Genomic DNA, 24692 nt, shown 5'->3' on the forward strand with positions numbered 1-24692 from the left:
TTCTCTGGGGTTGGACATGCAATTGTCATCGGGATGTGTGGTCTCGCGTCTTCGGTGCTCATGTGGGGCACTGGGGAGCAACCTGATGCCCCTGAGACTATCCAGCACATAACAGGTTGAAAGATGCTAGCAGGCATACATGGAATGCCATAACCAAGTGGCTGGCATAGTATTCAGGAACATGTGCGCCAAGTATGACCTAAGAGAGCTAAGATCCTGTGGGGCTTCCAGATACAGACGGACAAACTAGTGATGACTAACCAACCAGGCATAGTAGTGGTGGACAAACAAAGGAAGAAAGCCGTAGTGATAGATGTTGCAATACCAAGTGATGGCAACATCAAAGAGAAAGAACATAAATACCAAGGGCTCTGAGAGGAGCTAGAAAGGATGTGGAAGGTGAAGGTAACAGTGGGAACAGTCAGGGCAGTGACCCCCAATCTGGGAGAATGGTTCCACCAGATTCCAGGAACGACATCCGAGATCTCTGTCTAGAAGAGCACAGTCCTGGGAACAGCTAAGATACCTCAAACTCCCAGGCCTCTGGAGGACAAAGGCTGCCCACAGCATGAGCTGGGATTTATTAAAAAAAAAAAAAATTATAATCAGTTCACATTGTAAATGTTTTTTTAAAAAAAACTAAAACTAAGGCGTAAAATGAGTGGGAAAAAACATTCAACAAGTCAAGTTATCGGTTACTTCATTATCAAAATTATTAATGCAGGCTTAAATTTGGGCTAAGTCAGTGACTCAATTGACTGAAAGTTACTGCATTTATAATTAATCCTGTGTCTTTGATTCCATATGTGTGGTTGTTGGCTGCTTCTGTGAGGTAAAGAATATCTCCCCCTAGGTTTTAGTCAAATACTTTTTTTCTTATTTTGAAAGGATTACTCTGAAGAATTCCTTGGGGTGGGAGCTGATATGTGTTTTGACTGCGAGGCCCAGTGACATCAGTGACATATGTCTGTAGCTTTGCTGTCAACTGATGACAGAATAAATCTTGAAAATAGCCATCAATTAGTCCTTGAAATCCCAAACCAGTCAAACAGAATGGCCTGATGTGTCCTCTGGGAGCAAGAGGTCCCATGTTTCTCCATCCATAACTAATTTCTAATAAATGCCCAGTTTTTCAATGATGGTGTTCAGAGGTCAAAGTATTCAGATGCCCCCCCCCCCCCCCCCTTGGCCACAGATTCTCTTGAGTACTTTTGTTAGCATTTCAAATGTTGAAAGTACTATTAGCTACATGCAAACATACTGTTTTATTGCTTTTACACTGTTCTGTGTTAAATTTTTAAAAATTAGCATTTAATCTTTAAAATATGGATCATAAAACATGGATCACATCAAATAAGATAACCTTGAATTCAACATAGATTCAATATAGGCAAACTATTTATCTCCTACAACTGAAACTGGCATCTTAAGATGAAATATTTTCTTCTTGTTTACTTTCTTCTTAGAATCTATAACACATGATTCTACTCTTGTCTATTCAGTAACCCTAGATTGGAATAGATTCAAACAAATTATGAACACATAGTCTAGATTTCCCCACAGCACCTGTCCCCATTTTGGTATGGATGTGGGTGTATTTTTCTTTCTGTTCTAAGAGTAAAAATGAGTGGCAAATTGATTGTGGATGTAGACAATTCCAAAAGAAAAACAGACATGCAATTCTCTCATGATGCATTTGAAACAGTCATTAAAATAGCTCACAAATGCTGCTCTTTATAAATGATGACTAAAACCAAAGGTTGTGCCAAAAATCTTTTCACATGTAATCTAAACCACCTTGTACAGTGAGTCACTTTAACAAATGTGAAATACTAGAGGCTCTTCTGCCAGGCAATGAACTATTCACTATGAAAATGAACCAATGGTCACAATCCTGATTGTCGAGTAAGATGACTACCTGACAATTCAGTCAGCCCAGAAATTCTCAAGTGTTGAGAAAAATGCAGCTACTTAGATGAACATAGACATGACAGATGCAATGGTATGGTGCTCATCAGATGTGTGTGAAACAGTAATTGGTAATGTAGTAAGGCAACCAGTAATGGACCATGTTTATATGTGTTAACATGAAACTGACTTGGATTTTTTTTTTTTTAAAAGATCATTTCACTATAGCCACAATACTATTCCAAGCAACTGAGCTCACTACTCAGACTGCACTGTGATTTTATACAATGAGAGCATATGAGTGAAAAGATTATTTCACATTTCATAGAAACTAAGACATCTACAGAGTTTATTTTGATATCATATTTAAATTGATGATGATAATGTTTTTTACATTAAAAGAAACTAGCATTTCTTGTTTTTAATGTTTTTAACATTACCATCAGAAAGTCAGGATTCTTTTGAAAAATGTATCTTTTTTAAGTTTTAAGAAGTGTTAAGAGATGCTACTGATTGTCAGGCATGGAGTTCCAGAACTGGCCCTGACTAAAAAAGTCTTGTCATGTTTAGTCTTGGTCAAGACCTTAGAAGCAACCACAAGAGTTCTGCCTTAGGCTCTGTGGCAGTGTTCTGGTCTATGGGGATATATCCCAGTGTCAACTCTGCATCAAACCTCATCAGTTAAATCCTAAAATCAGTTCTTAAACTAGACTAAAGAGACTGCAGTCATTTTCCCTGTGTGAATAGCAATAAATAACTCTTACATGCTTACGTGTATACATGCCAGTACAATCAATTAAAGGCCACCACTGAATTTTGCAGGAACTTCAATTAGGACTTCAAAGCAGAAGCATGTGTGTCACTACATTTGCAACAGTGTCTGTGTTCAGAAAGTGATCTGGCTTCAGCGTGACCTTGCATCTAACCCTGTTAGATATGCGCCTTGTGCATGTTCATTGCTCAGTGACATTTTGCTCCTTAAAAATAACGCAGATGCTGGGCCTGTTTGACACTGTGGACTCTGTGTAGCTGGGCACCATCCAGCTATTTTTCATTAGTACCACCCCTTGTAACCACTCACCCTCCCATACTCTCAGTGTCTGTTGCCCTGAGAATTGCAGTTGTGAGGGTCACTTTATTAGTTTTGAAGTCTGACGTGTTCCTATGTTCTTTGCCTGCAGATGAAGTAGTCAGAGCCTGTCTGCAACTGGCAAGTGTTAATCATGGATCAGCAACTTGGGTTTCACCTGTCAGACATCAGAGCACTCCAGGACCCAGAGGGATTTGCACAGTCTGGTCACCCTCACAATGCTGTCTGTCACCCATTAGCTCTTACATATCCACTGTAGTTATTCACACACCTAATTCTGATGTGCAGATGCTGTATGTTAACTATTGTTTTCACATGTGCAGATTCATGATTTCGGAGATCCTTCATTGTAAAGTAAGGTTTTATCCCATTATTATCATATTAGGATTGCTAGTATGTTTACATGAATATGTATGTGTTCAAAGGCCTTGAAGGGGAATACTCATTATAGATAAAGGGGGTGGGGAAACTAGTTCAAATTTATTGCCTGTGTCAGCTGTGTCAAATTTGGCAAGCTCAAATGGTCAGCTTCCAAATGGCAGGGCAATACCTAAGGTCAGCAGCCTTTGTAATAAGCACAAAGTTGTACAATTTCACCTCTCTGCTTGTGAGTGTGCATCCAAAAAAAAAAAGTAATGACACAATCTGAATGTAACATTCCCAGGATGCAGAGTAATTTGACTGAAAGCAGTGAGGATTGTCTTGATTGTGAAAGACAAGGAGACCTCTGCTGCTCGTCCAAGTGAATCCTCCATTCTTTTTCAATTTTTCTCTTCTTTTGATCATTCATAAGGGGACCACCCACTTTCTGAACTCTTGCCTCTATTTTTGCAGGGTCAGAAAGAGTTGCCAGTTGCTCTTTATGGCTGAGATTTTTACGATGTGGTCAGAGCTGTTTGGAGACCACCAGTTCTCCTTTCACTTGTCATTGGCACTATAGTAACCCTGGAGAAGGTCCGAGCTGTGTGGGAAATGAGCTTCACTGTTTTGAAGTTTGTAAAAAAGCGTCTGTAAAGCAGTTTTTGTCCTCTCTGTGCTACCAAGCTATACAGTGTTTTTATTTGCATTGACATGTAATTTGATTTCTTAAACAGAAATTGATTTTTGTAGAAATAAACTTCAGTTTAAATGTAAATATTACTTCTATTTCAGCTAACTTTGTCCGAGTGAGGAACATAGTTGCAGTGTGTTACAGAAATACCTATATAAAACTTAACAAAACAGAATTAAAATTTTTTTTTCTTTTTTTTAGCCTGGCTGGACAACCAACACTTGAGACCTCCAAAGGGTGTTTGCAGAACAACCCAAAACCTGATTATTTGGGAATGACTAACTGTCCAAGCCAACAACTTAAGATAACAGTAAAGCAGTTATGATGCAAGATAATCACTGAAAAGCAAGTGAAACCTTTTTCTTTGTTTTTTTTTTAAACATAAATATTGAGTGATTTGAATTTACAGTAAGCACAAGAGCTTTCAGTGCATATAATTATATTATAGCTATATTTACAATGATGCACTGAGGGGATAACACAATTGTTTTTTTTGTTTTTTTGTTTTGTTTTGTTTATTTGTTTTCTTGTGTGTGTGTGTCAAGACTCTGACTCTGCTCTTAACACAAACATAGGACACTGAAGTAAAAGTTTAACAGATTTATTGCAGGCACAGGGGAAAACTGGTAATATTGCAAGGCAGTATTTTCTGAATGGAGCTGGCCAAGGGGCAGGCAGATAACCCACTGAATTCTCTGTACAGGAAATTCACTTCAAGATTCTTGAGGTTTCTCGGGACTAGAAGAGTCTGCTCATAGCAAATCACCACAGTAAGTGCAATTGATCTGGACGAAGACTGGAACAGACAGGTTTTAACTGACAGAGATGGAATGAGTCGTGGAGCTTTATGTGACTAGGCAGCTTAAGACAGACCATCACAGAAATGATTATTGCCTCAATTTCAAAAGGACCATTGCAGTTTTTAGAATCCTAGTCTATAATTTAATATTTTTGGAAGACAGCTGGAATTTCTGACCTGGAGTGCAGGTAGGTGCTGGAACACAGTGATGGTCCACTCAGATGGTACTCTGCCCAGGTTAGTTGCAAGCTCCAGGAGGACTGTTCGGATGCTAACTAACCTGGGCACTAATGTCAGTGCAGAATTCCTTCCAGACTCTGGAGGTGAACTGAGGGCCATGCGTATCCCATGGAGGTGGATGACATTGTGGAACACAATATTCTTTTGGGATGAAAGACAAATCCAGAACTTCTGAACTGGTGGTTGAGGTAACAGGTGCTCCTGGAGAATAAGCAGATTGCAGACAGAATTCTTGACAATGTGGGCTCCAGCGTGATCTTATTACAGGACCAGTCAGTTGCCAGATTGTGGATTTTTAACCAGGGGTACCCCAGGACTAGTGGTGTGCAAAAATGTACAGATTGAGGTACTCATGGTGATTCCCAGAAAAAAATTACACACAATAGAAAGGTTCGATGTGTGATGTCAGCAAGAAGACTGCCATTCAACATTATAACCTGGAGAGCCTCGGGTAAAAGTTCCAGCAATGCTTGGAGAGACAGTGAATTGACTTCGGGGTGGCTGTAGCTCAGTAGGTAGAGCAGGTCACCTACTGATCGGAAGGTCAGCGGTTCGAATCCTGGCTACTCCAGGCTACGTGCCAATGTATCCTTGGGCAAGATACTTAACCCTAAGTTGCTCTCTGACCGTTCTGTCGGAGTATGAATGCGTGTGAATGTTAGCTAATTAAAAAAGCACTTAGCTTAATTAATGATGGAAGTGCTTGTATGAATGGGAGTGAATGGGTGAATGCAAAACAGGTTGTATAAGCGCTTTGAGTGCTCTGATTGAGTAGAAAAGCGCTATATAAGAACTAGTCCATTTACCATTACCATTTACTTCATGATAGATTTAAGCTGGAATCATTAGCCTTGGTAGGCATGATTTACCATACCATACCACTTTATTTATAAAGCACTTTTAAAAACAACAGGGCTGACCAAAGTGCTGTACAATAACATCACACATAAAAAACCAAAACAGGTCAAAAGACAATGAGATACAGAAATAAAACAAAGGTGTAAGAGATTAAATTAATTAATTAATTAAGAACTATAACAGTGTCTTAATATTTAAGTCAGAGTCTCACACTGGGTCAAAAGCCAAGGAATAAAAATGTGTTTTTAAATGAGATTTAAAAACAGCAAGTGAAGGAGCTTGTCTGACATACAGGTGTAAACCATTCCATAATTTTGGAGCCGCAACTGCAAAAGCTTGATCACCCCTGAGTTTTTGTTGCGCCTTTGGTACGAGTAAAAGCATCTGGTCTGCTGACCTAAGGGAAGGAGATGAAACATATGGGTGCAGAAGTTCAGATAGATAAAATGGGGCATTAAGAGACTTAAAAACAAATAAAAGTATTTTAAAATGGATTCGTAAATTAACCGGAAGCCAGTGAAGAGAAGCTAAAATTGGGGTGATGTGCTCTCGCTTGCTTGTACCAGATAAAAATCGTGCAGCAGCATTTTGCACCAGCTGTAGACAAGCAATGGAGGCCTGGCTAATTCGAGTCAGAAGTGCATTACAGTAATCAAGACGAGATATTATAAAAGCATGTATTACTGTTTCAAGGTTACGTTTTGAAAGAAGAGGCTTGATTTTTGACAGTCTTCTCAGCTGAAAGAAGCAGGATTTCACCACTGCGTTCACCTGAGCATCAAGCCTTAAAGTCGGGTCCGTTTTCACACCTAAATTAGTGATTTACAAGAAATTTTGCCTGGCAGCATCCCCACCATTACTGCCAGGCCACATCTTTTAGCCACTGGGGGGCAAGTGTCAATGAAGTGACCTTTTTGACCACAATACAAGCACTCTGTGATTCTTTTCTACCTTTCTGCAGGTGACAAGTGGACACTTCCTGGCTGAATGGGCTCTGATTCTGCATCACTTGTCATGCTTCCTATTTTCCCAGCCACTTCTCTCCAGGAAGCAGAAACAGGGTGTGGAACAACCTCTTGGGACTGTAGACTTTCACTTGGTGGTGATCTATCCTAATATACAAAAATACAAGTGACTCAAAGGAAGCAGCTAACTCATCTCCCATATAGTCATTGAAACTGTGTAGGAATGCTCCATGGAGAGCCTTGTCTTCTTAACCAGCCTCCACAGAAATCCAGAGTAATCCACTACACTCCTCTTCCCCTGTCAAAAACTGAACAATCTATGAGCTACAGCATCTAAGTTCATCTCTATATCAAACACAGCTGTTTTTAAACTCAGCGGGACAAATCCTTATTAATGTTAGGAAAAGGGTGGGCCCATCTGAGTGCCCTGCCACTAAGGAGGATAAGAAGGTAAGCAATATGGGCTTTATCTGTTGTATAGGTATGCTGGAGCATTATGTTTTCTAGGACTAGTAAACATTGTGTGAGAAATCCATGGCTTTTATCCAATTCACTGGAGAAGACTTCTGGAGGAGCTGTGTGTTTCTGAGTGATGGGTGACAGAGAAGTTGCTGGGGTAGATTTAGATTGTGAGCAGAGAACTTGCAACATACCTCCAATTTTGGCCATTTGCTGGATGCCCTTTGAGTAGAGACATGATGGAGGACCTGATCATTTTCTCCATGTTGCGCCCATATGACAGGACCCTCTTAAGAGGGTCAGTGTACGCTGGTCATAAATGGCCAGATCGTTTTGTCAATACTCAAACTCAGCCATGGACTCAAATTCAAGACACTGACTAAAGGTTTAAGAGATTTATTGTAGGCAAGGAGGAAAATCAGGTAATAATACAAGCCAGTATTTTTTTAAGGTGGTGGAGGGGCAGGCATAACAAGTAAAATAAAGCAAACAGAATCTAAACAGAATTATAAATGGCCATACAGATACGTCGTATTATTAAGAATTATTGCATGTGGTATGAAATATTTTCCATATCTTCTGCTCCACAATCAGGTATTTGATATATGTGAAGGAAGCTGACAATGCAGGGAGCTGGGCAAGCTACATTTCATGAGGCCTCATCTCCTCTCAGTCTTCTTTCTATATCCCATTACATAAACATCTTGCTGACAACACAGCATAGCTAGAGATCAGTGAGTTCCACAGTGAGTTTCACAGTGAAGTCCTGCCACAGCCGATAAACCATCAAATAAAGAATAATTCCTGCTAGGTTGTGCAACTGCATGTCATGTTTCTTCAGTGAGCAGAATGTGACTTATTATGTGAATTACTATATAATATGACTTATTAAGTAAATTCAGTTTGTGTCAGCTAATGTCAGGAGCAAAAGTAATACTAACGTCCAGAAAAATTTTCTATTAAGATAATTTACCTCTAGAAAAAAAAGTTTTTTAACAAAGTCATCCACATGAGAGCTTTTTTGAAAAATATCCCTATTCACTTGAAAGCGCAAAAAACAGTGCCAGGCACTGTCAACCGCATGCCAAAATAACAGCCGACAGTTAGAAATCAATAAAGGAGATAAAGGCAAAAGCTTTTCTTGTCCACACAAATGCAGAAAATTATTTTCTGAAAATCTTTGCCCTGGATGGATTTTTTTTTTTTCTTTTACAAGCTCAATATTCCATTACATGAATACCTTTTATGTGGGGAAGGAAAGCAAAAATGCATAGAAAAACTGCATTTTTCAAAAATATGTGCATATGGACAGGACCCCAGAAAAGATGACAGACTTCTGTGGGAGTATCTGAAACAATCTAACAATCTAACTACCTTGTGTGGTACCTAAAGGTCAGTAATGTAACTGGGAGTGAAAGCCATAAAAAAGTCCTAAAGTCAATTCTGTAACATATTGTTAGCTGGTATGTGAGTGGTGCAGTCTGTAGAAATGTTAACAGGATATCTTCATGAATGTTTAACCTTTTTAAAATGGTGTGTTATATTTTTGAAATATAACCACAATGTAAAGTCTATGGGATGAGTAAGAATGTATGCAGTGGGCAGCACAATTCTGAAGTCTGACCTATTCTCTTGGTTACTGCATAATGATTGTTAGTCAGGACTAGAAACTGAACAGTGAAAAGTATAATGAAAATGCAGGAAAGCAGTGTTACATAATATATATACTGGAACTTTTGTCTGAAATTAAGATAAGTTTAAAGGCTGCCTGAATCAATTTTTGCTCACTGATCACATGAATAAATTATTCAGTCACTTCTACTGTTTCTAAGAATTTTGACTTTTTTTTTTTCCTTGTAGACAGCTGACAATGAATTAGACATGAGTGTTCTCATCACATGAATGATGTGGAGTCTGTCACTGCAGCATTATATGCTGGTGTGAACCTCCCCCAGGCAAACAAACACACACACTTGCTGCAACCTGCATCGTGCTGGTAAATCATCACTCACATTACTAAGTGCGTGTTTAGGTTTGTGACAATACTGATTGTTGTTCCACCAGAAGAGAACTGATGGATGGGTTGGTTACAGTAAGAGGTGACATCGACAATCAGCAACACTGACTCCTGTCATGCAGTTAAAAGCAGATCAACATGTCAGAGATGCCTAACTGCTGCGTTTTACTGCTTTATTGCCCTCAGTGGGGATGACTGTAGTGGTGAGGTCAAGAGAACGTGAGAAGGCCAAGATGTGAAGGCACTTGAAGCTTCATGTTACACTGTTGTTCACCACCTCGCCTCATCTGGACCCAGCAGCTACCAAAATGCATACCTATCAACCACCTCTCCTGTCTTTTCAGATCTTCTTTTCTTTTTTTCTTATTCTTAATTGTCCTGTCTTTCCTCCTTTGTCCTACTCCCCTCTCCTGTTGTTTCTACTTGTGTTTTCTCAAATCATTTACTTTTATTTTTTCTTCATTAACCTCTCTCTTCTCGTATTACTCCTTTTCTTATTTTTCCCCTCATTTCCTCTCTTTGCCTTGTCTTTTCTTGCTCCTCTTTTTCCTTCCTGTATTCTCCTTTTCATTTTTATTATTTTTCAGCATGTTTCATCTATCCAGTAGTGTTACGTCTTTAACTTGGGTGAAGCTTTGTTGTTTCAGTTTGAGTTCTGAATGTAAGTGACTAAACATGTCTGACTAGGCTTTGGTTGCATGCAGTTTAGAGTTTTTCTCAATTTCAGAACACTGAAGGCATTTTTCTTAACACACACTCAGCCGTGGAAAAGGCTCAATCAAAACCTTCTACATATGTCAAAACATGAAAGGTCAGTCAGTCATGATCACCTATGTGATCAATGAATAAAATCATTCCACCATTTTTTTTCTTTTACTTTTATCAAAACTTTGCTAGCTTTCAAAAAACTACTGCAAAAATGTGGGCCTAATGTAGAGTAAAAATTGTCCAGAGACAATAAAGCTTATCTTATTTTATGTGAAACTTTACAAAATTGCTGAAATCGAGAAAATGCCTGGTTGATGTCAGATGTCGGAGGAGAAGGACCAGGCTACTTTGAGCTGATAGGAAGGCAGCAATAACTCAATCAACAGCTCGTTACAAGGTATCTGCAAGGTATGCAGAAGAGCATATGAAAACACAACACATTGAATGACACAGATGGACTACAGCAGCAGAAGACCAACCAGGTGTCATTACAGCCAACTAAGAACAGGGAACAGAGGCAACATTTAACATGAACTCATAAAAATTGGACAACAGAAGATCAGAGTGGAAGAATGAGTGTGGAAGCTACTGGAGTACAATAGTACAACAGAAGATGTTGTGCTGTTGTATTCCAGTAGCTTCCACACTCACCAGATCTCAGTCCAGTAGAGAATCCATGGGATGTGGTTGAAAGGGAAATTTGGATGAGTAGCTGACAAAACTTCAGCAACTATATATATATATATATATATATATATATATATATATATATATATATATATATATATATATATATATATATATATATATATATATAATATTGAGTGATCTTGTTTCTGTGATTCTTTACATTTTTTCTGTTTCTGTTGAAGGTGTGTTGGAAAGTCAGTCTCTTCTATCCTGTAAAGTGATTCCTGTGGTTTCTTCAGCACCTCCAAGTTTCTAGTTTTTAAATAAAGTGCTGCAGTAATGAAGATTGAAAAGTAAATTAGAGCCCTGTGACAGACTGGTGACCTGTCCCAGTTGTACTGTATTCCACTGGACGGACGAGTTAAACATAACTACAGCACAGATGTCATTCCTTAAACACAACTTTCACACAGTTCCAGTTCACAACAGCAGTGAATTGAAAAACAGATCTTATGTAGTTCATAATGAATAGATGAACTGTAAGTTAGCCACACTGAACTTAATGTTGTATGTAATGACACCGTGTGTCATCTGGAAACACTGTGAGGTTTTAAGCCAAGATAAAACTGTTCTGATGCCTTTGTGAGGTTTTACCAGAAGAGTCAGGAGTTTTTCAAATGTGAGAATTTCATGTTGCATTTACAGTTTAAAGAACAACATAGAAAGTTATAAGAAATGTGTCTTAGCAACAGTAAAATAAAAAAATAAATAAATAAAAAAAAACAAAAAAAAAAAAACAACAACAACAACAACTGTAAACTGCTGGTCCCGCTGCTGTGCACACCCACAAGATTTCAAGGAGGGACTTGAGCCTTTCAACATTTAACCAGTGAGTAGCCGGGTCCCGGTGACACAGAGGGCTTTTCCAAAGCTGGAATAAAACCAAGCAGAAGCGCAGCGAGCTGGGGATCCCCTCACACTTCCACCCTAGCCATGTAAAGAGCAGTCTAACAGTCTCTCTGCTTTATAATGGATGCATGCGCTTTTCATATTTCGAACAGTTTTTCACCACCCAATCAGCTGGATCAGGTTTTTGATAAATCTGAGAGGAAATAACTGCCGCGGACTTTATCGGTGTGGATGGACAGGTCAGGAGTGCATATGCGACACTGTAGGAACGCTTGGATTTATTTACCGGATCCTTCTGGGATTTTTCTGCCGAAAAAGCCCTGTTTCTTGATCGGTTAAAATTAAGGAAAGAATGTATGGAATAAACCGGCACTGTATTTACATGTAAGTGGGCCGCACACTCTGATTGTATGATAGCCTCGAAAATGACTTCTTTGTTGCTCATGCATTTTTTTTTTTTTTGTTGCTTCTGCAGATCATTTCACTTTTTCGTGCTGTGGTGCCACGCTCAGGTAAGCCACTAAAACTTGCTAATTATCCAGCATAATTAATAAGAGGAAATAATTAAAAGTAGGAATAATTAAAAGGTTACAAACCAAAATATGAAATTTGAACATGATAGCCCATATTAATGTACTAAGCAATAATAATTTATTAGGAAATCTCCGTAAATAACGTGTTTTGGTGCTTCTAAAATTGGCTATAATTTCTTTATCCCAGATTAGAAAGACAACATTATGTATTTTATTTTTCCCTTTGAATAAAAAGGGGGAGAATCACCCGTCTCCTAATTTTAACCAGTATGTGAGGACGCAGGGCGCAGTGACAGACCAGCTCAGCCGCAGACAGGTCAGAGTTTACCAGCTGTACAGCCGCGCTAGCGGGAAACACGTCCAGATTCAGGGCAAAAGAGTCACCGCCACCGCTGAGGATGGAAATCTGTACGGTAAGACCTTACCTCCTGCGGGCAACCCCACTGCTTTTTAACGATTAACCAAAATAAGATCAATTAGACCTACCATCAGATATTTATTGATGACGCATTAGGTTGTTGAATTTATTCTTCTTTTCTAGTAGTCCCCAAAATCGAAAAATAGATTTAAAAAAAATGTTGCCTGATGAAGATTTTCAACCTATGTCTTTTTGTTGTTTGTTATACTATTAATATATAGGTGACTACACATGCAAAATATGAGGTACAATGATTCAGTGAAATATAATATTCAAAAAAAAAAAAAAAGTTTTAAATTCTATGTAATAATAATGTAATAATAAGTCTAAGTATAATATTAAAAAATATATTTGTAATATTGGTAATAATGCACTACATGTGCATTATGCACCAGTTTATATTCAATGATTCTCAATGTACTTTTATTTTGAGCAGAGCAATAACAATATCACATTTTCTCTACATGACTATTTTGGGCAAAGGTAACTATATTATTGTGATACCCTTAGGAAAAACTAATTACAATAAAAATGATTATGATGTTTAAAACTATTTTTTAACTTGGTTTATTATGTGTTTTGTCTTTTTTTGGCAAATGAATTTTGCTCAAAAATCAAGTGTAGGAAGGTGTAGAGAGATTCTGTAATCATACCTGTACAAAAGCTTGAAAAACGATCATTAAAAAGTGTATTTTTCATATTGTGACAGCCCTAGCTCTCATTGAGAAGAGCAATAAGGACTAAAATCTTTGTCTGAATGTGTAAATCAATAGTGCTAAAAATATTTTATAGTATAATACATACTATATTTTCACTTAGACAAATAAAAGAATCTTAGTACTATTAACCTAGAGCTTTTCAAGCATAATTTATTGTCTCACAAATGTGTCCATCTGCATAACCCATTCATTTGGGGGGGGAGAAGTGTTTTCACCCAAATCCCACCTGTAGAATACAGGAATACTCCTGTGCAGTCCTCCAAAATCCTAACCATCCATTGCTGGAAATGGATGAAACATACATCTACCAAATGTTGACTGATTGACAACTGGGCTGGAATAGGAAAGGAAGTGGTAATGGAAGAATGGGAGAACCACAACAAAACAAAACAAAACAAAACCTTCAAAGATCAAGCATGAAAAGTACAGACAGTGCCTGCAGTCGATAACTTTGCTCTTCTCTAGCTGATGGACCAACAGCAGCACATGCAAGAGTCAGCCACAGACTGGTTGTACCACATATTTTGTACACTGCCTCCATCTGACTGTAGAGCTCTCTGCAGGTAGACAGGCCATCTGCCAGCAGATTACAAACATGCAGTCCCTGCTCAACCAGACTGAATGCAGTGGGAATAAACACAAGGCACAAACTGATGCTAGCCACATGTTCGCAAAAAGGGCAAATTTTCAGAAAGTAAGATATGTTAATATATTATTGTATGTTTGATTGCTCAATTTTTTTCTCTGTGGTTCCAAACAGGAGAAAATTTTATAGGAATACATTAGAGTCATCAACCAAACCCAAACCATACTCTTCTCCCTAGATAAGTCACAAATGATGGAGGGTTTTGCACAGTTTGGTAGAACTTAGTAGACAATCAGTGCAATCAGACAATGCCTTGTTAGAGATTATTCCAAGGAATTAAGTGACAATCTTGAGTTTTGTGGTCTCCCACAGCACAGGCATTTAACCCCTGCTGGGGCCTGAGATCCTCAGGCAAAGCCAGCAGTTTCACGTCCAGCCTGAATGTCTCTCCCACTTTGAGATGTTTTCAATACTGTATGTAAATTCAGCCTCCCTGCTGTATCCATGATCCCATCGTCTGATGAGTTTAGTGGCTGATTAGGACAAGCCCTTTGTTTCTGTAGTCCCAATACACAACCCATGTTTTACAACTAAATAGCAAGTGAGAATGTATATTCTGCTTCTAAGATCAAGCTCTTTAATGGTCCGACATCAAACTTGCTAAATCAGTTGGTGTTTTGACTTCCAGCAGGATTTTATCACTGTGAAGTTTCAGCTCAACAGAGTGCCCACTGAGCAAAGAACTGCAAATTCTTATAATACAACAACTCAACTGACAATGTAGGTTTTATATGTTCAGTGAATAGCAAACTCTAAATGTTGGTCACAGCAGAAATCAGGGCTTTATATTTGAGTGTCAGTATCCATAATATAAGTCCCACAGAGACATTTTGTACATTGCATATTGCACACAACTCATGTAAACAGACACAGAACAAGATAAAATTGAGTCTATGCTTGTGTCTGCTTTTCCTCAGCTCACTGGTGTTCTTGTGTCTTTCTTGCAGCTCGCCTGTTTGTTGAGACAGACACCTTTGGCAGTCGAGTGAGGATAAGAGGTGCAGAAAGTGGGCGTTACCTCTGCATGAACCGGAATGGAAAGCTTGTTGGGAAGGTACAAGTTTGAGAAGTATTTGACAACACAGAAACTTTATGCTGGCTACAGTGGGCAAATGAATAGTGAAAAAATATGGGGAAGTAAAACAAAAAAAAGCAGTCAAACTATATTGTTGCAGACTGAAACTTTATTAGTGAGCTTTATAATTTAACCTTGTAACATGTAACCAGTCAACCCATCTAGGGTTAAGGGTTGGGTTTTGTTTTAGCTATACTTTAAAAAAGGCAAATTTACAGAAACTACAAAATTTTACATTTCAAATTATGTAGTGTACATTTTGTCAGTATAATTCATTTTTGTTCAAAGCTTGTATATGTATATTATATAAAAATCTATAAAAAAGGAGTAGAAATTAACTGAACCCAAACCTTACCCCTAATCCTAACTGTAACCCTAGATGGGTTCCCAGTAACCTTGTGGATGCAGGTGGATGTTGAGATGTTAAAGCAAAGCTCAGGTAGAACACATCGATACTCCCAATGTTTTTTAATTTAGCATGTAAAGTTAGCATAACCATCTTTCTTTAAGATGACAGAAAGATCTTGTATCACTAGAAAACAACAGTAATTCAATACTTGAGGGGAGAAATTTCTTCAGAGGGCATACAGTCTGATACAGCAGATACAGTCTGACTTTTATCAGATTGCATATTCATTAAAATGCACACTGTAGCTCCAGTAAAGCTCCAGTCCATTGTCAGTGAACTCTCATACCTTGTCAGTCACTCCAGGATATGATGTAGTACTGGAAAAAAAGCAATCCTCTCAGGACTGAGTGATATCACTCAATCCTATTGGATATAGCTGACAGTGATAGGGGGAAAGTACCCTCCCACCATGCACTGCCTGTGTGTTTGGTCATAAGTCAACTCTCCACTTCCTTCATGGAAATGGAAAAGATGGATTCACATATCTGGCTGACATGAAAAGTCATAAATCTCCTTCTCATGATGATTCAGAAGTGTTGAAACTATAGCTGCTGTGATATCTGTTTAGAGATAAGAATTTCACTGAGACTTTACACGAGATGGTCTATAGGTTAAGATGAAAAGGACAGTTCTTTCTAGTGTTTCTGTGTATTAATTAATAACAAACAAACAAATATTTTGAATCATGTATAATTTTCTTTCCACTTCATAATTGTATACCACTTTGTGTTGGTCTTTCACATTAAACTCCAGTGAAATATATTTATGTTTGTGGTTGTAATGTGACAAAATATGGAAAAGTTCAAGGGGTATGAACACTTTTGCAAGCCACTGTATATCAGGATGAATGTGGCATTTTATGCATTTTAGGAAGACTGATAATAAAAGAGTTGCTTTTATTTTTGTTTGTTTTTTGTACAACCCCTTTGTCACAATTCATCTTATGTCTACATAATCTTTGTAGGTAGGAGATGTCTGAAAATGAATATTATAGCATAATATCTAACTATAGAAAGTGATATACACAATTGTATACACAAGTGTACATGGTGACCAAAGGGGATACATTAAATTTATTCCACAAGATCCAGCAATTGATTTGTATTTAAATGAATCAGAACATGACCACCCAGTGTCTGTCCAGGTGTCACAGAAGAAACCTTTTCTCTCTTCTCTTGCAGCCAAACGGCCGGAGCAAGGATTGTATCTTCACAGAGATCGTACTTGAGAACAATTACACAGCCTTCCAAAATGCCAAGTATGAGGGCTGGTATGTGGGTTTCACCAGGAAAGGGAGGCCCATCAAAGCCTCCAGGACAAGGGAGAACCAGAGAGAGGTCCATTTCATCAAGAGGCTACACACAGGATTGCCTCCCTTCCCCAACACAGACCAAAGTAAACCCTTTGAGTTCATCAGATTTCTGTCCACACGTCGAGCAAAGCGGAACAGGAAATCACCTATCTCTTCCTAAGCGCAATAAAAGCACTGGACTGATGAAAGTTGTGATATGGAAAGAAAATGATGCAATTTTATTTTTGTATATTTTATGACAAGGCAAAGATGGCTCAGATGCCTTAATATTGTTGTAAAATGATCATGTGTAAATACTGAAAGAGAGTAAAATAAGTGGATTGTATTAAATTGTCTTGTGTGTGTGTGTGTGTGTGTGTGTGTGTGTGTGTGTGTGAGCATCAAGGGATAAAGTGCCATGATGCATATGATGTGCCACACAAAATAAATTTACAGTTGCTACATAGAAATCGATTGTCAGAGCCAAGGATGGTGGCCTGCACAGCAGCTGTGGAGTTAGTTCAAACACCAGTGCTCACATCACATTAAACTACACTGATGTTGTTGTCAGGACTGACCCTATGCTTTTTGGAGTTCAGCCAGACAATGTAGCTCTTTTAATGAACTTGGCAAACGAAGGAAGACACAAGTTTTAGTCTGAATTAACACTGAGGGTAGGAAATGCGGCTGCGTTTATGTCAATGTAATGACATCTATTTTTAAAACAGTGGTAGGAACACATTTGACAACAAGCTCATGTGAACACAGAAGCATTAATATTTCCATTTAAATGAAATGTTTGACTTCACATTGTAGGTTTTTCATAGTTATTTGACAAAAGGAATTCCATCAGATTGATACTATTTAATAATGTGTTACTAAACCATATATGAAGATATATATAGTATATTCACCACAATGAAAAAGAAATATATAAAAAATACACAACAAATATAAGGGATATACAAAGGATGGAATAAATGCCAAGCAAATATTCAAAATAATTCAAAAAGTAAATAAAAATTATTTTAACCAGTGCTTCTAGAAGGACATCAGAAGTAATTTACATCCACATATGCTGGGATGCTCTTACAGTGAATATAAATTTCTTTCTCATCAGGAATATCAACGGAAGTACAGCAGAATTTAATGTGATTTTTTTTAATTCTTTGAAATAATTCGCTTCTTTATGCCCTTCATAACTTATTCAACTCTGTCTCCTCTTTCTCTTCTTGTAAGGTCAAAGGTCAGGGTTGACTAAAGGGCAGCATCCCCTGATACTCACCATGCATGCTTGATGACTGAACAGCACTTTCAACTCCTGATGACCTTGCGCTATTTGCCTTCCTCCACTACAGGGGTTGGACAATGAAACTGAAACACCTGGTTTCAGACCACAATAACTTATTAATATGGTGTAGGGCCTCCTTTTGCAGCCAATACAGCATCAATTCGTCTTGGGAATGACATATACAAGTTCTGCACAGTGGTCAGAGGGATTTTAAGCCATTCTTCTTGCAGGATAGTGGCCATGACATGATGCTGGTGGAGGAAAACCTTTCCTGACTCGCTCCTCCAAAACACCCCAAAGTGGCTCAATAATATTTAGATCTGGTGACTGTGCAGGCCATGGGAGATGTTCAACTTCACTTTCATGTTCATCAAACCAATCTTTCACCAGTCTTGCTGTGTGTATTGGTGCACTGATACACCTGTCATCCTGATACACGGCACCGCCTTCAGGATACAATGTTTGAACCACTGGATGCACATGGTCCTCCAGAATGGTTCGGTAGTCATTAGCAGTGACGCGCCCATCTAGCACAAGTATTGGGCCAAGGGAATGCCATGATATGGCAGCCCAAACCATCACTGATCCACCCCCATGCTTCACTCTGGGCATGCAACAGTCTGGGTGGTACGCTTCTTTGGGGCTTCTCCACACCGTAACTCTCCCGGATGTGGGGAAAACAGTAAAGGTGGACTCATCAGAGAACAATACATGTTTCACATTGTCTACAGCCCAAGATTTGCGCTCCTTGCACCATTGAAACCGACGTTTGGCATTGGCACGAGTGACCAAAGGTTTGCCTATAGCAGCCCGGCCGTGTATATTGACCCTGTGGAGCTCCCGACTGACAATTTTGGTGGAAACAGGAGAGTTGAGGTGCACATTTAATTCTGCTGTGATTTGGGCAGCCGTGGTTTTACGTTTTTTGGATACAATCCGGGTTAGCACCCGAACATCCCTTTCAGACAGCTTCCTCTTGCGTCCACAGTTAATCCTGTTGGATGTCGTGACATTACCATGGATACCGTAGTTCTTGATACATCACAAAGACTCGCTGTCTTGGTCACAGATGCGCATGCAAGACGTGCACCAACAATTTGTCCTCGTTTGAACTCTGGTATGTCACCCATAATGTTGTGTGCATTGCAATATTTTGAGCAAAACTGTGCTCTTACCCTGCTAATTGGACCTTCACACTCTGCTCTTACTGGTGCAATGTGCAATTAATGAAGATTGGCCACCAGGCTGGTCCAATTTAGCCATGAAACCTCCCACACTAAAATGACAGGTGTTTCAGTTTCATTGTCCAACCCCTGTATGTCTTTTGGGCTCTCATACATGGTCTTTGGCCCCATAGACATATATACCTAGACGCCGCATTCCAACATAACATGAGAGAGATGCTGCACTCTGGTGCTGTGTGGAGTTTTTCGAACCATTTTACAGTCAAAACGGGATCACATCACCTTTTACAGGTAAGACTGGCGAATTGTTTTTGATCGTATTTAGCCATTCTAACATTTTGAAAACAGAATTTTTTTTTGTGCCTAAAAGTTTCCCAGTGTATATTATTGCATATTTGAATGTGTAAATGAACGTATTAACTTAAATAAATTTGTAGAAAGGCAGTTTATGAAGTTCAGTCCATTTACTTGTATTAGTCCACAGTGAAGATCTGCCACATCCAATATGGCGGACGCGCTGACGTGTCACAGTAACAGGCCGCTCCGCTCAATGCGTCGTCTATGTGTCTATGTCTATGTTTGGCCCCCTCTAGTGGTAATTGTTGTGAATTGACCTAGGATCATGTGGAAAGTCAGCTGATTTCAACACAATCAGGAAGGGGAAGTCGTAGACCAGACATGTAAAACAGCTAATATATTTTTTTGTGCGTTTGTTTTATTTAATAGGCCAAGGTTTCAGGCTTCAGGCTTTATAAGATGTTTGTCGGGGACGACGAGGACGGAGACTTCTTGTCTCCCACAGGAGGGTGAGTTTGTTTTTGCCCTCTGAGTTAATGCTCTTTAGCCTATAAGCTAACTAGCTCACCAGCATTTAGCCCATGTTCGAGCTGTTGACACAGCTCTCGTTTGAAACTTTTGATTCACCACCACTGATTGGAGTCAACCATTAAAAAAAAACAGATTAAAGTGCAGGATGTTTATTTTAAGCCCATTTTCTAGCATGGAGTACATATTTCGGTTTTGGTTTTAATTTCCTTTGTTGCGTTTTTTTCTTTAATTATTCGTTAATTCTTTCATTAGACTCTCAAGAAAAGCACCGCGAAGCGCATAGAAGTGATGTGGTTCTATTCTAGTTTTCTCAGAAGAACATATCTGCACCGAATTTTAAAATGGCTTCTAAAGTTTCACTTGATTGCACTGTTAGCCATATTTCATGTCTTCAAAATGAAGAAAATAAAACACTATTTTATGTGGTTAAGTGAATTTCTTGAGTATTAATAACTTGCATAGTCAGCTGGCATGAACAAATATGAAACATTTTCATCATGAACGATGTAACCTCAGGCTTATGAAGAATTATGGCTACTTAAATGACACGCTGCTGCTTTCATATTGCCTGCTCTTGGTCTGACGAGATATCACATGCTTTCATTGGCTGATATTCATGACTGAATCTTGGGATGTTCAGGCCTTCGTGGAATGTGATTTCACGTATATATATTTATCTGTCTAAAAACGTAAAAGAAACAGAAGCTTTAATTAGGAAAAAAAACTATTATTATTATTTTTTTTTATATAAACACACGATATATGTTCTGGTTCAGCCAGACCCCCTGTAGAGTGTAGAGCAGAGGTGTGAACCTCAATCACAGAATGGGCCAAAATTGAACACATGGTCTAGGTCCCAGGCCAAAGAGGATTAACACTGAAACTGAAAATATTTTAATCAGCAGTATGAATAAATAATTAATGAGAAAATCTGGGACTGTTTCACAGTGATATAGAAGTTCTGAGAGCCATGCCACATTTAACTAGAACATACAGTTGTGTGTAAAACAAAGTTTTCACATGACTCGATACAATCTTGTGAAAAACTAAGTACACCCTTATGCTTCTATAAGAATTAAGAGGGTAAGTGTAAATGATGAACAATTCATCATCATCAATTTCCCCCTAAGGCCAGGCTGAGCAGTGCTCTGAGATATTAACTCTACAGGCCTCAGTTAGTATGTTAAATATTAAAGTTCATGACAGTCCAATCGGAAAAAAGACTGAATAAGAATGTCTTGTTTGGAAGGGTTGCCAGGAAAAAGTCTCTTTGCTCTAAAAATAACATGACAACACAGCTTTTGTTTGAAAGGTTCCATCTGAACAAACCACGGGATGTCTGGAATAGAGTCCCTTGGAAAGTTGAGACCAATGTGGAGATGTTTGGCCATAAACCACACAGCATTACATTTGGTAAAAAACAAACACAGCATATTAGCAAAAAGCCCTCACACTAGTTGTCAAACATGGTGGTGGAGGGGTGATGATTTAGGCTTTTTTTGCAGCCACAGGTCCTGAGGGCTATGCTTCAAAGAGTGATTAGTGGGTTAGGGAGCTATGTCGAGCTTAAAGTCAGAGGTGTCTGCGTCATGAAAGTGGTTCTCTTTTTACCGTCGTAATTTATGATGAGGTCAGGAGCAGATTATGTTATGAATTTTAGTTTAAGATCATAACTCATTCTTTTATTTAGAGCATGTTTTAAGCACAGTATAGATTCTCTGCTGGGGGAAACCACTGAATGAAAACTGCCTTGCATTGCTATAGGAATATGCGTGTATTAATTTGCTGATTCAGGAAATGTATAAATGTTTTTATATACTTCTAATCTGCTGCTTGGTTTGTTTTACACTGCTGGAATTGCAGCTACTAGAATACAGGATACACATCAAGATACCCATTCAATAAAAAAAAAAATTCAATAAAAGCAGTTTCACTTTGATCTGCTGAAAAACTAAAGGGATTTCCACATCTCCTTTATCAGCCTATGGGACCGTAACATTTAAGGTTTAAATATATCCAGCATATTGTTTCAGAACGCTAATGTGCAGCCGTCACCTTAGAAATAAACAGCAGCATCAAGAGTGGACTTAGCAATAAAATAATTAAGTTGAATTAAAATGTTTATTTTACCACTCTGAGCGCTAAATCACCAGATTAACAATTGCTGGCAACAGTATTGCGTTTTATTGTTATAGTTTTATATTTTTTATAGATTTTTAATCTCCATTTTATCATCATCTGATAGTGTCTTTAATTGGTGTGGGTGGTACTCATGGGGATGATGATGATACCTTTATTAGCCCAACAATGGGGAAATTACACTTAATATCATTTTGTGTGGATGACGCTTTATGACCCACGAGTGTGTGAGCGTGTACAGAACCTGCAACAGAAAGCCCTGCTGAACAGAGAAAGCTGGTAACCACCATTGTGATACCAGTTATCACCTGCTGGGGTTTTAGGTTCTGGTGAGCCAGCTAAGCCAAAGAAAGCTTGACTGTGTTGAACTTCATTCGTAGTATGCCCCTCCCAGCACCTTTTCAATTGAATAATAATTGAAATGCTGTGACAGGTCCTTAAAAAAACTTTGCATAAACACAAACCTCAATGAATTGAAGCAGTAATGTTCTTGTCAGATGCAGCGGCTTGCTCTGAGTGTTTGGAGAGTTGGTTCTAGAAGCTGAAATTATTTTTTTTTTTAAAGGATTGATGTGTTGGAAGAACCAGGCTTTGACCATTCTTGTCATGGGACAGATTCTTTGACTTTTTAATCTTTGCCACAGTTTCCATGCTTCCTCCCTCTGTGTGAGCCCTGTGTGACTGCAGTGTGTGTGAGCTGGTAGGATCAGTGGCCAGCGTAAAGCCTGCTGTGGAGGAGGGACAAGTGTTATGGAATCTAATTCCTCTCACATGCTGCTTGTTAGAGGACTGGAGTTGAAGACTTCTGCCACAGCCCATCTCTTTTCAACGAAGACCAGTGCGGCATTAAAGCCGGAGTGCACAACGTTTTTTTCTTCTTTTTCGGCTGTGCTGTTGAATTTGCCACACAGGTGTGACAGCACCGGGGTTTGAGAGGTCAGGTGTAGCTAGAGACAGGAGCACTGGAACAAGCATTAAAAGGATTCTGACTCACACATGCAAACAGGCTGTCCCTCCTCAGCCCAGTTCCTTACCGTCGGAGATGAGGGCCTCAAGGCTTTCAACATGTCCGTTCTGGGAGATGCCAGTGATTACCGGTGGAAGGAATTCCAGGGGTTAGTACCAGGCTGCCACCATTAGTCAGTTAGCTGAATGACTAAAAATTACTTATAATAATTTATAAAATTATTTATAAAGCAAATAATTATTTTATAAAGCAAATAATTTGATAATGAACTAATCGTTTTAGCCATTTTCTTTATCACTTATGCCTCACTTTAAAAAGAGATATCTGATGTCATTAGAGAACAAAAATATACAGAAATGCACATAGTAACACTTTTCTTTTTACACTTTTCTGAGTCAAATCTTTTAACAACTATAGTTCTAATCATTTTTCTTTGAAGATACCATAATAGTTTGAAACTTCAAAAGATAGATATTGTATGTGAGTGTTAACGAGAGCAGAGGACATTTTTGAACCATTATTTGGATTCAACACATTGTGAGTTTGTAGAATATTTATCAGAAATGACAGGCAGGTTCTTCATACTTTCTCATTTGATAATTTACCTAAATATACTTTGACTGTGGACAAAACACATCAAGATGCATATTTGATTAAATTATTAACAAAAAAAACACTAGCTCGTAATGGTTAAAATAATTACCTGTAGCAGCTCGAGTGTGTGTGTGTGTGTGTGTGTGTGTGTGTGTGTGTGTTTTGTTTGTTTGTTTTCAGCGGATGGCTCAGTCGTCACACAGAAAGTCAGCACTATGATCCTGTGTTTAACGTAATCCATTAAGAAAGATCCTGAGATGCTGATTATTATGTGCCCAAGACCTGTCCCTCTACTCTACCTGTATAAGAAGTATGACCTCAGGCTGTTTTTGGTTAAAGGACAGTTTACTAGTAATGTCATCTGATGTGTCTCTACTCACATCATTATCTTAATGCTTGCTTGATTATTATTTTTTTTTATTAAGTTACAACAATAAAATGCAATAGTATAGTTAAACTAATTTCAGCCAAGTATGTGTACCAAATGTGAAACTATGCAATTCTCCTCATACTGAGCAGTATTACTACTGCAACAACATGTCATCAGCAGGAATAATTTACTACCAATGTTTGGTAAACATTTGGGCTTTAAAGGAGGGGTGGACAGTTATTGCTGTAAAGGAATGCGATATGATGGTCGGCAATCTGTTACAGGGTTAAATTTTATATTGATTATTTGGTTTAATTTCATAATCATAGGGATCCATAGTTCTAATTGAAAATAAAGGGATCTTGCAAAAAAATAGTATGTTAAGATTTACCTTTTGTTTTTCGTGTTTACTTTTTATATGTTGAGGTGTTATGCAGCTCCATGAGGCTAAATGCTCATGTTTTGTGTTTGCGACATGTCAAAGGATTCATTGGTTAATACAAAAGATACATTAATTGATTATAAAAACCCTACTTATGCAGTCGTATTTAGCAGGATTGGGTAGATGAAATGCACATACTGTAGCTCATTGTC

The 24692-nt window shown here is 38.4% G+C and overlaps 2 protein-coding genes across 3 annotated transcripts in view; both read left to right on the forward strand.

The window, feature by feature from the left end:
- Nucleotides 1-11740: 11740 nt before the first annotated feature.
- fgf17 (fibroblast growth factor 17) lies at nucleotides 11741-16906 on the forward strand. Its single transcript, XM_030723797.1, has 5 exons — nucleotides 11741-12018; nucleotides 12110-12146; nucleotides 12403-12580; nucleotides 14898-15004; nucleotides 16616-16906. The coding sequence occupies exons 1-5, from the start codon at nucleotides 11987-11989 to the stop codon at nucleotides 16904-16906; spliced, it is 645 nt and encodes a 214-aa protein (XP_030579657.1). The 5' UTR covers nucleotides 11741-11986.
- A 2936-nt stretch (nucleotides 16907-19842) lies between these two features.
- Nucleotides 19843-24692, forward strand: part of fkbp15b (FKBP prolyl isomerase family member 15b) — a 28877-nt gene continuing 24027 nt past the window's right edge. For both annotated transcript variants that reach the window (XM_030723775.1, XM_030723774.1), the window contains exon 1: nucleotides 19843-20006. In XM_030723775.1, the coding sequence (XP_030579635.1) occupies nucleotides 19957-20006 (50 nt within the window). In that variant the 5' untranslated portion in view covers nucleotides 19843-19956. The remainder of the gene's footprint in view (nucleotides 20007-24692) is intronic.

The sequence above is a fragment of the Archocentrus centrarchus genome, unplaced genomic scaffold, assembly GCF_007364275.1.
Source record: "Archocentrus centrarchus isolate MPI-CPG fArcCen1 unplaced genomic scaffold, fArcCen1 scaffold_27_ctg1, whole genome shotgun sequence".
Classification (NCBI taxonomy): domain Eukaryota; kingdom Metazoa; phylum Chordata; class Actinopteri; order Cichliformes; family Cichlidae; genus Archocentrus; species Archocentrus centrarchus.